Source organism: Xenopus tropicalis, chromosome 8 (genome assembly GCF_000004195.4).
Source record: "Xenopus tropicalis strain Nigerian chromosome 8, UCB_Xtro_10.0, whole genome shotgun sequence".
In the NCBI taxonomy this organism is placed as follows: domain Eukaryota; kingdom Metazoa; phylum Chordata; class Amphibia; order Anura; family Pipidae; genus Xenopus; species Xenopus tropicalis.
This window is the reverse complement of record NC_030684.2, coordinates 107,057,441-107,074,659: the sequence shown is the minus strand read 5'-3', so window position 1 is coordinate 107,074,659 and position 17,219 is coordinate 107,057,441. Positions and strand designations below refer to the sequence as shown.

At 39.3% G+C, this 17,219-nt stretch overlaps 1 protein-coding gene across 2 annotated transcripts in view; it reads right to left on the bottom strand.

Moving 5' to 3' along the window:
• map3k9 (mitogen-activated protein kinase kinase kinase 9) overlaps positions 1 to 17,219 on the bottom strand; it is a 32,894-nt gene that overhangs the window by 3,812 nt on the left and 11,863 nt on the right. For both annotated transcript variants that reach the window (XM_002936894.5, XM_004917256.4), the window contains exons 3-10: positions 10,602 to 10,782; positions 9,344 to 9,492; positions 8,046 to 8,221; positions 6,123 to 6,363; positions 4,253 to 4,375; positions 3,470 to 3,623; positions 1,893 to 2,002; positions 499 to 1,287 (exon numbers count right to left, since the gene is read on the bottom strand). In XM_002936894.5, the coding sequence (XP_002936940.2) occupies positions 499 to 1,287; positions 1,893 to 2,002; positions 3,470 to 3,623; positions 4,253 to 4,375; positions 6,123 to 6,363; positions 8,046 to 8,221; positions 9,344 to 9,492; positions 10,602 to 10,782 (1,923 nt within the window). The remainder of the gene's footprint in view (positions 1 to 498; positions 1,288 to 1,892; positions 2,003 to 3,469; positions 3,624 to 4,252; positions 4,376 to 6,122; positions 6,364 to 8,045; positions 8,222 to 9,343; positions 9,493 to 10,601; positions 10,783 to 17,219) is intronic.

Genomic DNA, 17,219 nt, shown 5'->3' with positions numbered 1-17,219 from the left:
TCCATAATTTGGGTCACTTTACCTTAAGTCTGCTAAATACCCTCTTTTCTTGCGGATAACCCACAGATACCCATACTGCTGCAGGGCTCTACTGCAGGGAACGCAGGTAGACTAGCCCAGCAGGTGATGCGCTGACAGTGCAGCAGTCTATACTTTACTCTTACTTGCTTTTTGCAACTTTGGACTTTCTACTGCCTATCTTGCTAAGAACAAGACCAGACAATTAGACGTTCACACATTACCAATTATTCTTCTGTTTGTTAATGATTTCCACAACCTTAACAGAAATATTACATCTTATTTACATGAAACTACATATATAAGCACAAGAAGGTTATTTTTGCATAAGACGCTTCAAACGAAAAGTTCTCAAACAGAGACTTATGTGTTGCTAAAGAACCACATAACACTTTATGTTTTGTAATCTGTCCACTATAGCATGCATGGTATACTTTCTTCTCATATAAATATACAATTCATTAAAACACTTATACTTACTTGTTCCTGTACAGCTTACTAGGCAATTATTAGGTGATGTTCCATTAGCAATTACAGAGACTGCCTTAATGGCTCCATCGGAAGGAGTCCTTCTGTGTGCCTGATGGACTCTAGAATTCATAGTTACGTGGGTTGGAGTGAGGGATTGGTTGGGATCCCGTTTAAATGTCTCTATGTGCACATTGACTAATGGATTAATAACAACTGGCGGTTGTTCCTCCACTGGAGAAGTGGGCATTTCATATACTATTAGCTCATCACTATCGGAGCGTAGCAACGAACGCGTAGAATTACATTCAGATATGGAAGACAAAGACTGCAGAGTGAGAGACGTTGTGGGTTCTGCTGGATGAGATGGAGACTCCTCTTTCCTAAAGAGTTTTTTGGATGGAGGGCTGGTGCTTCTCCTGGGACGGGCAGCACGCTGAAAAAGGCTTTCCTTTTTTTTCTTCTCTTCCTTTGGTTCTGGCTCCTCTTGACCTAACTGGCACTTTCCTGCTTCCATAAGGTCAAATCCTAAACCTACAGTAGCGAGGAGAGCCCCACAACCAAGGAGAACCAATGAACACCTTTTGTGCTGGGATCCACGCTTTAGGCTATTGGTGGGAGTAAGCTGAGGCGTGCTGTTTGCAGAGTTCACCGGTGTGGGGTTTTCACTGGTGTCACTAAACGGTCCCTCCACATCGTCTCCTTTATGGAATGGTATGCAGAGGTAGGATTTGTTGGGAGTAGGAGTATGGCTCTCTTTTGAGTCAGCCTGGTTTGCCGTATCAGCAGTATTTTCCACCCCTGTGGCACAAGAGAAAACAGGCTCAAGCTTTTAAATACATAAAAATGGATCCTGAAACTGCACAGTTATACAGGTAAGATATATGATTCGACATTTTGTATGCTAATCAGTCAAACATACGATCCTGAGTATGAAGTGGTTCTCAAGTGGCTATAGTAGCAAGCTCCTAACTGACTCTAAACAGCTGGATTTAAGAGTTATCTTATGCACCAGCAATCTGTTTGGATTCAGAGTGCAGGAAGCAGCACATATCAGCCCTGCTGCATATTAATGAATGAAAGTGACTGGACATGGAACCTGCCCACTCTCTGTATTTGTATCATGCAGCATAGTTTAAACTTGCTTCAATAAATACAGTGGAATCAATGCGACTCCAACCGTAGCTGTGGGGGTGGCATAACAGGTAATAACCCCTACTGCTCCCTAAAGGGACGAAAGTATGTAGGTTTATATCAAATCTTGAAATAAAATGGAGAGCTAAAATGACAGCAGCTAATGGACCACTCTATGTATGTAAGTTGGCTCTACCATAGCAGGGTGCTTTCTATAAATATCTGTAGCATCACAATCAACAAGCAAACTGAAGTATGCACGTGTTTCTCACCTGTTTCAGTCACAGCATTGAAGCCAGGTGTCGAGGAAGTTCGGAGGGGCTTCCCATGGTTTGATGTATTAGAAGAACAGGGCTTTAATCCCTCTGCAGAAGCTCTGAGGCTAAAAGAAAAAAAACAGAAGTAAATAAGAGAACAAAAATAAATAAGAGGCATATCGCAATACTGTATTTATATATTCCAAGCTGGTGGAAACCTACATTTATTAAGATACAGTAAGTTTTCCATTTGTTATTAAGACATAAACAATACAAACAATGTTAACTGTGTAACACTGTCTTACATTGTGATGAAGGCCCCTGTGCCTACACTTAGGTAAAGCTAATTTAGAATGATCACAATTTATACTTTATTAATACCAAATCTTTTAACTGTTCAACACAAGCCCAGTAAATAGGAAATACAGTGATAATGAATTCTGCTAGTCCCTCAAAAAAAATAAATTAGGTCTTAAAAAAAATTAAAATAACCTCACAGCCTTTTTGGTATCCAGAGCCAGTGACCCCTAAGGGCGAAGACACACGTGGTAATTAGTCACGCGACTTTTGAAAAGTCGGTCGTGGCGACTAATCGCAGTGATTTTCCTGCGACTTATACATTTTTAAAAAGACGCGGCGACTAATCACTGCATGTGTCTTCGCCCTAACAAAAGATTGCAGATTTAGCAGCCAAAATACAAAGGAAAATACTTCAAAAACCCATACAAAATAAATATGAAGAACAAATGAAAAGCTATTTCCAACTAGATGAATACTATAGAAATAAAAATATATATTCACATACAAAAGTTAGAATATACTAAAAAATAATGGAAAGGAAAGTAAACGGGAACAGGAACACAATTTAAGTGATCAGCTTATTTTGAAAAGAAAAGAGAAGTCAAGAACTTCAGGAAATATTGGGGGTAGTATGCGTGGCAATGTATGGTTCTCCACACAAAGTGGACGGCATTGGTTACAACCAATGATCCTGTAGACAACATTTTATGTTGTGTACTCTGGTGCCGAGACTCCTTGGATACCTGACAGGGTATGACCATCAGCAACAGAAAAACAAAAAGTAGCCCTACATATTAAAGATGCCATGCTATTTACCTATTTATTAGTGAAATGATCGTTAAAATGAATCCTTTCAGGCAGACGAATGCAGCATCAGCAGTTACCACTGTAATGTACTACATTATACTTCCTGCAAATGCTCTCTGAAATGTCCTTGGGGGTGTATATAAATAAATGATATAAAAATAACAAACTAATACAGTTGTGCAATCTATTATCTAGAATGCTTGGTAGCTGGGGTTTTCCTGGATACAGGGCTTTGCCATAATTTGGAGTACCAAAACATTTAAATATTAATAAAACAAAACATAAATATTTTTTTATCAAGATCCAAAATCAAAACTTTGCTGCCCACTCTTTTATTACAGAGAAAGGGCAAGTCTGTAAAAAATAAAGAAATGCTTTTATTAAATAGAACTCTATAGGAAATGGCAGTACCATTATCGGGCTCATGTACAACATACAGCAGGTCTACAAATGTCCTGAAATACTTGTATTATGTGAGCTCTTACCCTTCTTCTCCTGCTCCAGAGTCTCTGTTGCCCAGTGCTCCTGATGCCCATGTGCGGACTTTTTTCTTGGTCTCTTTCTTCTCATCCTCTTCACTTTCATCCTTCAGGCCTGCAGTGCTGCAATTTTTTGTTATGTTGGAATCTCCAGGAGTCACTGTTTAGAATGAAACATCTTATGAAAATGTCATTTCTATAAGACAGGAATAATGTCCATTTGCCTTTTCCCAGACCCCTTAAAATCTGTGCTGGCTCTATAGGCATGCCAAGCTCTGACAGACCAGTGGATGGGTAGAACCAGGCAAGGGTGCTTACTGTTGGAAACTAACTGGACATATTATTATATGAATACAATCAACAGGGCAAAATGTATTCAAAATCTAACAAAATGGATTAAATGAGTGAGTTTTGAATACATTTTGCATTTTATCTTAAGGATTGCCCTGCTGATTTTATTTATGAAAACTTATAATATGTAAACAAATTAAAAGTTTTCTTGGAGCACCATAACCTAGTCTGTAGGCTAGTACAATATGGTCCTGGAATGCCTTCATAACTTATAATACCCTTCTGTTTTACAATAGGGTGCACATTATTCCCTGAGTATATTGTAAAGTGACACCTGTTTCAAATGAAAATTCCCCAGTTTTCATCTGCAGTTAAAGGCTAAAAAGCAAATAAAACAGACTGTACAGACTGCAAGGCATACACGCAAGACGGTAATATGAGGATTCACCGCAGATTACCCAGGACACAATAACTGCTCTTTAGAGCAAGAACACTTACACTGTATGGCTCGGAGCCGCGGGATTATTGTTGGACTTGCAGGGGGGCTGAATTTTGTATTAATCAAACTCTTCCTTTTGTCCATGGTTGGAGAAGCTTGAACAGTGAATTTGTGTTGGAAATCTGCAAAGCAAAGCAGAAGGCATCAGAAGACTGGAAAGCTGTACACTGAACAAGTTAAGTTATGGAGATCCAAATTACGGAAAGAACCCCAGGTCCCGAACATTCTGGATAACAGGTCCCATACCTGTACAGTATTAGAATCAGAGAGAGACAACTATACAGAGGGCCCAAGTATGCATACTATAGCATTAACAAATGCCCTGTTTAAAAGTAAAAATCTGATTGGTTACTATGTCTGGTATAATTCCACTGAGTAAAAGGAAATTTGCTTCCCTAGGACAGCTGAACAGCAGCAAAGTATTATGTATTTATGTTTTCCATTTATCACTTGAATGTTACAGCAAGCACTGGCACGCATAACTAAGTTGTATCTGAGCATTCATGTTTCTTCAAGCACTAGAACAAAATAGCAATAAATAATTACCAAATATAATTCTGTGTACAACCCTTAAGCAGTTATGAATAAAACCCAAGCTTGGAAGGTAAAGCATTCACCCATAGAGTGCTGGTAAATGCAGCCCTTAAAAGAAATGTATGCTGTAAATGTCACCCTGCCTCAGCCATGCAATCAACAACATTAGAAAAAGCATGAAACCACAATAAATCTTGGTATATGTATACATAGACCCAGGGACCCATATCCCAACTGTAATGTGTCTGTACTTATTCCAAGTTGATTAGGCTGTACATAAACCCCCAATAGATCTTCCAATCACCATTATAAAGTAAGTGTGCTAGAGTCCATCAGCCCCAAAAAGAACGTCACATGTGCCCATTCTTATTTGTGGTGCCACTAAAGAAACATATAGTTGAAATGCACATTGGGCTAGCTGTTCTCTTTGGGACTTATTGTGGTGTCATGCTTTTTCTAATGTTATTGTTTGTAAGGATTCCACGATAGGGATGTGCACTTGACATTAAGTATGTAACTTTTTTTTTTTCATTTACCAGCATTTATGTACTGTTTTGAATGTGTTTTTGCAGTACCCGGGTACTCAATGAGACACGAGGAAGCTATTGCTGGCATACATGGCCCTGTTCAGTGCATGATTAATCACAGCGTCCCTTTGTGCTTAATTTAAAAAAAAAACAAAAAAAAACATTTAGATTTTATCCAAGGCCTATTATTTTTTTCATAATGAATAAATAATTTGTTTACAATAAGTTTATAGACCTTGGCTAGTCGTAACTCCTAAAGAAGGGGGTTCTCTTTTTTCACAATTGTACATTTAGTGTATTGTATCTCACTTATGTTAAGGACATTAACCAAAGGTTTAGTTCATGGGTGGGCATCACAAGAGTTTGGTGTTTCTTTATTTTGTTCAGATGTGAGAACTACCAGGCATATTTGTTCATTCTGTGCTGAGTGGAAAGAACAGTGTTAAAATCTTTAAAAGAATCATTCTTTTTTTAATCATTCATGCACAGCTTTCTCTCAAAGACTAGAAATACACGGCAAGCAAACCACAGTTAGGGTTCAATTGTCTACTGGAGTTAAAATAATGAAAGCAACTTTCAAATCGGTTGCTGTGAGTTACTAGACTTGTATCAACCCTTTAAATTGAGTATTTATGTCCATTTATTTATACTTATTAAGCTTGCAAGCAGGGCCCTGCACTCAAAAAATAGTAATTGTTTGTCTCCCTACTGCTCTACCCATATAGCAGAGCATAATAGTTAGTACCACACAGGAAAATGACTATTAATAACAAAAAAAACACAGAGGTTAGATGTCTATGAGACCCACCAGAAGGCAAGCTGATAATATTGCCATCCTTGAGCTTTAGTTTGTTCTTCTTGAACTTCCCCTTTCGTTTTTTCACTTTGGGTTTCTCCTGACACAGTTGGTGAATGATGATGTTCAGCTCCCGTTCCAGGATGTCAATCTCCCGTTCGGCCAGCTCTTGCTCACGCCTTCGAAGCAGTTCTTCGTGGTTTTTCTGTTCTAAGGCGGCCCGAGACAGTTCTTCTTCCCAGCTTCGCAACTCCTGTGGTTAAAAGAAAAAACACAAACCTTTCACTGACCATTATTACAGCAAATACATTAAGGATTTTGGTAGCAAAAGTGCAAACTTGTGATAATACAGACAGTGTGTTTATGTGTAGTATGATGTAAAACACTAATGGAAAAGACATGGGTCTTCTGAGTGACATAAAACACCAAGAGGTGATAAAAACAAATAGATTTTAACAGGTTAAAAATTGCTTTAAGGCTTTAATTGTGAATGGGACACTATAGCAGTATAGATTTAGTCTTCAGCTGAAAAACAATAAACTGGCTAAATGTGGCCATACAAGAGCAGATTAAAGCTGCTGATTTGGGTCCTTTAGACTGTCTGCGTATGGGGACCCCAGACTGGCCTCCCCCCACGATATATGGCCTACCATTAGATGTGGATCAGGGACCACATTGGCTTATTGATGTGGTGACCTCGTCAAACAAGCAAATTTTACCATGTACAGCCAGCTTAAGTCTCCCACAGAGTAACCAGCCTATACTAGCCACTAGGCACAGTGTGCAACATGGCACATGTAGGCTGCCTGGCTCATCTCTATCCCTGCTCCTCCCCCAAGTTGCACAAATAACTGTATTTTGTGTGCTGAAGCCAGTAGGACTGTGTACTCTGTTTGCTAAAGCGCACATTCCTATTGGGGTGTATAAAAAACACTTAATTATGCACAGGAGGGGGTATCAGAGACACATATTTATTTATTTCTACCTGTCCATCAATTTTATTTTTCTGAGGAGAACACTTTACTAAAAGCAAAATACCTGTCAGCTAGAGGATATCACAATGCGATTATTTCTGAGTCATTCAGCAAAAACAAAGCTTTACCTGCTACAGAGCATACACTCTAAAGGCTTTGACTGCCAGGCATCACCTTAAATTCTACGTTTAAGGGTTCCATTGTGGCCTATAAGGTGGTGATAACCGCAGCCGCCACAAAAAGAATTAATGAAAGGAGATGCAATCTGCAGATTTCACAGTTCAATACAAGCCACTATTCACTGAAGTTGAACAAATGGGTATATTTCCCTGGAATGTATAAATCTGACCACTACTTCCCAATTTTAGTATTTGAATCTTTATTATTATTGTTGTAAATCCCCATTTAGAATGTCTACCTTATTAACCCATGAACCGGCAAGCCGCAGCTTTCCAATGAATGCTACATGACCGATGTCGAGAGATGTTGTTTGACAGTAGCTGGAGAGTGACAGATAAAAAATTCTTGCTGCAGTTCATGGTAAAAAAAAAAAAGAACTGAAAATATTAAATTAAATTTAAAAAAACACTGCTGTATCTGAAGCACTTTGCCGACTGTTTCTGTGATACTGCCAAAAGGACATAAGGGGTTATTTACAACCCTGCCGAGCTACAGGTCTCTGCGTGTCACTTGCATATTGATTTTACAAAATGAGGCCTATAGAGAGAGTGTTTCTTTGGGGATAGAATAGCTATAAAAGAGAAATCACAAAGAAGACAACTCCCAGCATCCTCAGCTAGGCAGAAACTGCCTGGGAGTAAAAGGACTAGGAGATCAACTGCAAAGCTGACATCACTGGCTTTGTTATGGTTCATCTGTAAATGCCACATTTGGACTTGAACATAAAATAAACCCCCTTTTAAAAACACCTTCCCTTCACAGAGCCTGAGTTTGGTCTTACCTTTTCTTTAGCCCTGAGCTGATCAAACATCTCCTGGATCTCCCGCTTCCAATCTTCCTGCAGTGAATGGAATGATTCCTTGGGCATCTCAAAGAAGCCAGACTCCTCTATGGTGGTAAGCTGGAACAATATGTTGGTGAATGGAGGGCGGCAATGAGGGTCAGGGTTCCAGCAGTCTAGGAAGAAAACAACATGGAATTATTCACAAGCCCAGATACCCAGAGACTTAAAAATAAGGCTAACATTAACCGGTCTACTGAAGCTAATGGAAGTCACCAATTTATACTGGATTCTAAAGTTTGGGTAAATTATCCTGTGTTTGTGTACATCCTTGGTAGATTTTTGGCACATGGGGAATACTGTCCTCTAGCAGCTGTGGAAAACAGCCATGTATAAAGGCACCAAAACACTCACTTTAACATTTTTAATTGGCTGCATTCTACTTGTCACTGCTAGACATGGGCCAGCCTTGGGTTCAGGCCTGGACGGGCAAAAATGTCATAGACAATCACTAGCTGGTGAAGGGCTGTTTGGACCTCTGTGTACTTGAAATGCCAGGGTCGATTTTGTATCCCAGTCCTGACCCGCTTGGGCTTGCTGTTTCCTAACATGAAAAGTGACAACACAGTTTTTCACCAGGCAACAATGGTGATATTGACCTTACGGTCTATTATCCTGCTCTTCCTGCATAAATTAGAAAAACTAAGTATAATGCAGGGATATTTCCCTCTCTCACCTTCGGTAACTCAGTTATCTTCATTTATTTACAGTAAATTATTGGGTATTTTTTACTTAGTAATTTACAGTTAGAGCGCATCGATAAATCTTTTAATTTCTGGCAATATGGCTGTGCGCGCCTAATTGGGGCAGCGAAGTAAATATATGCTGCCTAAGCATGTCATGAACTGAGTTTTCTTATCTTTAGGGCAGCTTTGACATTTGCCTATACACATATTTTATATATTATTATATAAGGGCTGGGCTGCTCTCTCATATAAGTTTTTTTATTGGGTTTAAAGGGGAAGCATATCCTCTTTCTGACATGAGACTTGGACTGCACATAGCTTGGCCTGCTGTTTTGATCATGAAAAGTCTTGAAAAAAAGCTACTCCATGTTTGGTCCTTTCGAGGTAGGTAAGCGTATATAACAAAAACTGCAGAGTAAGGAAAGGTACATCTTAGCAGTGTATAGTCTTCCCTAAACAGGTTTGTCTTCGGGTGACTATATGAACCAGATGAAGAATGACCAGGTGCCTCCCTCCCCGATAGAAACGATCACTGATAAACAAATGTCTTACCTTCCATCAGCCTTGCAAAAGGTTCAGGGCATGTTGAAGGTATTGGAAGGGACAATTTATTCATGGCAACACCATAAGCAACTGCCAGGCCATCAATCCCTCGGAATGGTACCTCCCCAGTTAGAAGCTCCCACAGCAGTACTCCATAGCTTCAATATAAAAAATATTATAAAGAGCCTACATTAATAATAATAATAATACATACAGCCTTATTTATTATTAGATTGATTGCTTGATTAGAGTTCCACGTTAAGACTGAAAGAAAGTCTGAGTTCTTAGATAGCAAATGTTTTTTTTTACAGTTTAATGTCTAATACTAATATCTAAAACTTCAGTCAGCTTGACATATCTTCCCTAAGTTGGTAATGAAGTCCTATTAAGATTATTGATGTAGTAAGGAACCCAGTGGCCTAATTAACAACAGTATGGAAGGCACCAATTGTATTGATGAGCACAGACATCCCTTTTTATCTTCCCTGGGGGGCACGGGTACTACTGGGACAACCAAAAAATGCCCCACTGCAAAACAATTACAGGCATCTGGAAAGAAAAAGGAACTAAGCACACAACTCACTGAAGAGACTTCTGAGCAAATCTTGCATCCTGAGTTGCCAGAGTATTCATCAGATAAAACCAAGGTTTCAAGGCCTTTTTAAGGTCCTAGTGTAGGTCCTAGTGTAGTGTGTAGATCCAGTTGGGCAAAACTTATTATTCCCCAGGTGCAGCAAAATTATTTTGATCCTTGAATGCTCTGTCCTGTGCAGACAGGCCTTCTGAAAGGTCCACTGATCTTGAAACCTGAGGAGCCAGAGCACCGGTCTGAGGTTACAGCCACCAATGGAGTCCTCATTGGATCCTGGGTTGCAGGAATATGCCTTCGGCCCCATAATCTGAGCATGTTGGCCCTCAGTGAAAGGTGAAACTGGTTCCAGACTGGATTATTATATTAGACCCAGCGTTTGCATAAAATTGATAGTACATTGAATTGAAGTCACATTCTACTTCCTAGTTTGTATAAGCACACTTAAATCAAATCACCAGTCCAGCAATAAGTCTTTTGCATCAACAAAACTTTCTGCAGCTGCATCTTTTGTTCACTATTTACTGAAATAATGTTGGAAAAGGGGGTATACGGCCCTTTACCATGGTCCAAGACATAAGTAATTAAGATTAAGCATATACCAAAAAAGATAAGACATGACATTTATGTTAGTGGAGGGTTCAAGAAAGGTTAAATAGGTACATTTAGTAGACCTACCTCCATACATCACTTCCCTTGGAGAACATAGAGGAACGGATTACTTCAGGTGCCATCCATGCATAGGTACCAGCTGCACTCATCTTTGTGGTCCTATGCCACTCCCTTGCCAGGCCAAAGTCTGTAATCTTCAGTATCTTTTTACTTAGGTCCCCATTTTCTACCATTTGTAGAATTAAAACTGTCGGAAGACATAATAATAGTTGAATAAATGTCAAAAGAGTATGAATGAGTATGAAAGTGTATGAAAAGTATGAATATTAGGAGTATTATGTGTGGGTAGTGGTATGTGGAAACTGCCTAAGGGTCTTCCTAAGAATCAACATGCCAACTGGTATACAGGTATGGGCTCTGTTATTGAGAATCCTAGGGACATAAGGTTTTCCAGATAAGGGATCTTTCTATAATTTGCATCACCATAGTTTAAATCAACTTAAAAATCATTTAAACATTAAATAAACCCAACATGACTGTTTTGCCTCCTATGAGGATTAATTATATCTTAGTTGAGATCAAGTACAGGTACAAGGTACCAAGGTAAAAATTTGAAATATTTATTTTAAATTGAGTCTATGGTAGATGGCCTTCCCGTAATTCAGAGCCTTCTGGATAACAGGTTTCCAGAAAACAGATCCTATACTTGTGTAATGAAAACAGCGGTATGAGGCATAAACAAAACATGTCACAGAATCACAGATAATCCAGCTGTGGGCAGCTACAAGTGCCAACATTTCTGGTAGTGGGTGGCAAGTTGTTCAGGGCTAAAACTAAATTGTAGCCCATCAGTCTGAAGGCGATAGAGCATCAAAGGGCAGTGGGTCTAAAAAGATACTGCTGGAGACCAGTATAGGAAGCATTTATTGACAGCTTCAAGAGAGAACCTAAAGCACAATTCAGAGAGCAAATTATGGCAGCATTATTATAGATACTGAAAGGTACTCCATGTCCTTCTGAAATTAGTAAGGGTATAAGAGAAGGAAACAATAGCTGTGGCAGTGGTCTACTTTTAGAAAAAGTATCACACTGAGATCTGAAACCTTTAAGTGCATTGTCAGGATATTGTACAGGGCCACAAAATGGTTTTACTCTGCAAGGAAATACATAATGTTGCATTATAATCACCATATTAACACCAGCCATTTAAAAAGCCACTTTCCAGGTACTCAGTTGGGAGATCTAAATGCTCTGTTTTTGAGATCTACTGGCTGATCACAATCCACCTTCAGGGCACCCCAGGCTATAGTCTGGGAATGAACAAGTCTATGAAGGTGGGTCAAGCCTCAGGGATTAAGAATAAGAGAAGGAACAATCTGCCAAAGTAAATAGGTTCTCCCAGTCTGCAGAAAGGGAACTAAGGCGGCATCCTTTTAATTACTAACAAGCAAAACCACATTCAAAAGTGCTGGCAAAATATTATTTCAGTTTCTGCATTTTCTTTTAAACTCTGTTTGCCCTCTAATAGACATATTTGATTTTCTTTTTCCCTATGAGAACTGTAGTATTACCTTGCTTCCACTTATTGTTACTAGCATCTAGTCCTAAGCTAGCGGTGTGTGCTCATGTGTGTGTAAAACTCAGCTTTAAAAAGCAAACAGGGCTTGACCAGCTGGACAACCAAATGGGCTCCCGAACCCCAAAAAATCAGATATAAGAGAAAAATGCATCTTTTCACTACAGAAGAAAAACCAGCTACCACACAGATGCAATCTGGCAGCCCTAATTCCTATATTGATTTTGCCAGCCATCTATAATCTCTGCTCATATAGAGCTTCAATTAAAAGTCCTCCTTCCCTGGGGCTAAACCCTGCTGATGATTAGAGAACTGTTTTGACACAAGCCGCAGCACTAAAAGAGCATAAAAATTGTTTTATTACAATTTGTACCCATTTAAAATTAGCCCTTACAAGGGACTTGTACTGCGAGCTGCAATACATGCAAAGAGCTACAGCAGCCATAAGATACACTATCAACTCCATCACAGTTCTTTAAATGAGATTCCTAAATAGCAGCAGGCCTCTCTGTTTATATTCCAAAACCTGATCACCAGCACTCCTTTTGGAAGCTAAAAATGTTCTTTAGGAAAAACCTAATGCATTTATTAAGGTACAAAATCTTGAAATATGTGGGTTCAAAAGCCCTTGTTGTTGTCTACCAACCGATTATCTCCCCTTAGTTCCAACAAGGTTACAGATATGCCAATACATTGTTCTACAGATACCATGCTTCATTTTTAGGAGTGTGGAGGTCTAAGAAGTGCTACAAGGTCCCCAATTATTAGTTCTATAGCTTACTGATCTTCATGATAAAACTGCATGCAGGGAGGAAGGTATGTTATTCTGGGGGCTGTTTAGAGTAATTTTAGAGGAATTTAAAATGAGGCTTACTTATCCTTTAAAATGCCAGTCCACCAGTTTGAGAGCCTATGCGCTAAGTTCTAGTGCACCCCTAAATTCTGCTGCTACTACTCCAGGAAAAACATATTTTGTATTTGTTTTCTATATGTATGTTAATATATTGGGCACTATGCCAACATATTAGTAACTACTTAAGAGTTACAGACTGAATAGTGCAGCTTTACAGTAAATATTCAGTTTATTAGCAATCTGTGGCCTTTTTGAAGCCATCAAGCGTTTCATTCTCCAGTCTATTAGAGAGTCACGGGAATCCAGCACTTTTTGTTTTTTTGCCCTTATCTTTCCTGCAAGCACAGCAGGCGGGCAGCAGACACGTGACATGTGCCTTTGTTCTGCTGCTCTCACAGGAATGCAACAACCTGCTCTCTTATAAAGGAAGACAGAGGGACATGATTAACTCCTGGCACCAACGTGGGGTCTGCTAGCAACACAGGATTCTGAAATATCTTTCATGGAGCAGAGAAGCCCAACAACAAGGCGTTCAGACCCACAATATATCCTGTGCAGCAAATAATTTTTATTTTACTTATCCTACTGATTCATGAGGCAGTTTGAGGAATGCCATAGGCCAGATGTAACCTTGCAAGGTATTCACATGGACTTGCATATGTCACATTCAATATGCTAAATCCTATTGGTTGGTGCATACCCAGTGGTGCTCCTTCAGTAAACGATGTTGCTATTAAAAGCAGTAATTGTTTCTAGAGAACAGAAAAGGGAACAAACAATGTAGCAGAAGCCAGTTCTCCTCGTCTCTTAAAGGTACAGTAACACCAAAAGAGCTTTAAAGTAATAAAAATATAATGCATTGTTGCCCTGCACTGGTAAAACTGGTGTGTTTGCTACAGTAACACTACTATCATTTATATAATAAGCTGCTGTGTAGCCCCGGGGGCAGCCATTCAAGCTGGAAAAAAGGAGAAAAGGCACAGGTTATACGCAGATAACAGATAAGTTCTGTAGAATACAATAGTGTTTTATCTGTTATCTGCTATGTGCCTGTGCCTTTTCTCCTTTGAATGGCTGCCTCCATGGCTACATAGCAGCTTACTTATATAAATTATAGTAGACTTTCTGAAGTAAACACACAACTTTTACCAGTGCAGGGCAGCAGCATATTATATTTTAGTTACTTTTATACACTTTCATTTTTTGGTGTTACTGTTCCTTTAATCAGCTGGCTTCAGCTACATTGTTTCTGAGGTCAAAACTAAAAGAGCTGAAAATATAAACAGCCATATAGATACTGCTGTCATTTGCAATTATATTTACAAAAACCAAACAACTTTAAAGCCTTTGAAAGTTCTATATCTTTAAGCAAAAAAAAAAAGGATGAAAGATTTTCTCTGTCTATATAAGTTTATAGGATTTTATGTGAACTTTTCTGGCCTTCCCATCTCCCATTATCTTTCTCTTTCCTATAATTAACACTGGCACCAAGAATCATTTTTACTGGCTGGGGGGGGGGGGTCAGAAATACAGGCCAGGTGGTGGCCCTAATTTATCTTGGCCTATACATGTTGTGCATGGGCGCATATCATCGTATCACAGCTTGAACCCTTTCCATTCATTTAAAACGTTGAAGCTGTGCTATTAAAACATTGTTATTTTATCTGCAGTGTGTCCAGTCCTTTCCTAAAGAGAAGTGCCAGTGAAATGGTTAATGGCTGACGCAGCATTTCAGCCAGGCTTGTGGACTGAGCAGGATGTCTGACCATCACTGATAAAGGACTTCCTGAGGAAAGGGATCTTTGTTAAAATTGCTGGTAAAGCCAGCAGCAAAATCTTCACGGGTGAGGGTGGGGGTTGGTGGTGTTGGGGGGCTGGGTGGCAGTGTACCATATACTGGCACACATGGTGCATGGGGAGATTATATTTCCGAACATTTCTGGTCAACAAACCAACCATTATCCATCATACACAGATATTGGTCCTGAGCTTACACTTACTGAAAATCATATAAAAAATTTTTAGTACCATTTTAACTGTATGAGTATGGTCAGCTTCTAGTTTGCTTCTGCACGGGGCAATAGCAGATAAAAGCATCCATTTGGACTAAAATTGAAGGATGACATGTAGCAACTAGCCTCGCAGAGATACTATACATGCCCACATGACTGTGCCCAGACAACTGGTATTCCTACAAATTGTGAGAGTGTATCTTGTTTAGGCCTGCAGCACTTTTCTATTACTTTGGCCTCATATTCCCTGCAAAATGATCCCACAGGGAAATATGTCAGTAGAAATCACTTGCTTTATCAATACTTATATATATTTTAAAACTTAAGTAGCTTTTCTTTTTGCAAGTCTTTTTCTTCTGGAATTTCAACCCCTGTCCTCCCTTGACCGCCGTTATCATGTGTCAATAAAATAAATCCCTGCTTGTGCAAGTGTACCAAGCTGCTGATGGCAAATCCAACAGTAAAGTTATTCTTATTGTTGTGAATAAACTATTACTGAAAATTACCACTTTTGTTGGTGTCTGCCTGGAGGAGGTAAGTTCACTACTACCTCCTCTGAATTACCCATTGGGTTTTTAAGAGTTTTTAGCTAATTTTATCCTTTTGGCGCCTCTGTGTTGTCTTATCACTATACCGAGTCCACCCCGAGTACAGAGTGCGACTTCTTATTCCTGAGTGGGGTCAGGATAATCTCCCCACCTGCCTATACAGTGGTTGCCTATTGGTAACCCTGGCTTGTGAGTATTAATTTGTTTATTCTACCATTACTCCTTGTAAAAACATATTACACTATTGGGGCTCTTGGTGTTCCTTTTTTGTCTTCATTTTAGTAAAGTTATTCTGTTCGGCCCAAATCAATATGCTAATCTGTGGTGCTGTGTGCGCACAAAAGCAGCATTACTGTCCCATGAATAAGTGCGAGTGGCCAACACAACATGAGGAGCCTTCCTTACTGCTGATCTGGTTTAGAGGTCTCTTGCCAAGAGCTTTCCCCTACTTCAAACTAATGGCTGGAATGGAACTATATTAAATTATTCAGAACTGCAAATTATACAGAGATCTGCCGAATATGCAGGAGACATCAGATGGTACAAATGAATATAAGTAGCAATTATAATATTCTGACACAGGGATATTAAAGTTTCCTCCATCAACCATCAGCACTGAATCCTTGGTGACGACACAGACCTCTCGCAGTCCTCAGAGACTGTCAAGGTCATTCAATTAACCTTTCCACAAGCATCATAACATCTCTGGCCCTATACAATTTGTGTGCATTCAGCACAAACACCACTTAAGCTGTCACCCATACACAGCACATCATCCTAAAATATAAATGGTCTGAAACTAAAATATTGTGAAGTTCTATGTGACCTTCACATGGGCCAGCTATTAAGAATATAAAGGACAAGGATTGGCCAATTCACTGGAGGAGGGGGGGGGGTGCCAAAATGTTCGGTACTCCCACAGTGAATTTAAGTTTTTCCCAGGCCTGTGCTCCTTTGCAGAAAACAAAAATACAATCAGAAAATGTTACTATACTATGTAGGTGCAAGGCAATAGTAGAAAGGTAAGATGGTGGCGCTTTCTAAGAAGGATCTCTTCTCTAATAAGAAGCACTGGCTCCATAGAAAAAGAAAAGCCTAGTGATTTTAATTCACTGGGGTCCTAATATTTTGCTCTCCAGTGAATTTGCCTTTCCTTGTCCTTTAATTTCACAACTAAAAAACATTTATTTTTTTATTGTTGTCAAAAGGAAAGGCTTAATCAGTGTGGGTGCCAAATGTTAGGCACCCCCACTAGTTGTACTTTACTGACACCCTAGGCCGGTGCTCCTTTTAGCAGAAAACTGCAGTGGCCTGCAAATGTTTAAAATGAAATTTAGGGGCATTTCCATCAATACCCCCATTCTACCCAAGCCTCATCATCCCGATTTTGGGCACCACGCTGTACAGCACTGCTTGCATAAGTAGTACTATATAAATTAAAATATACATATCTACATACACACACACACACACACACACACACACTAAGGGGTAACTGAAATGGGTCCAGCTGATGGGATGTATAAATATAAATATAAATTTCCTAAAGTTTTTTCAGTAAAACAAACTAAAAATATTTTATCAGCCTTTATAAAAAGTGTCAATCTATAAATAAAGAAAACCTCGCACTACCATTATTTATAATACAGGGTGCACAATGTGTGATGTATTTAGTATGCAACAAGGAAAGAGAAG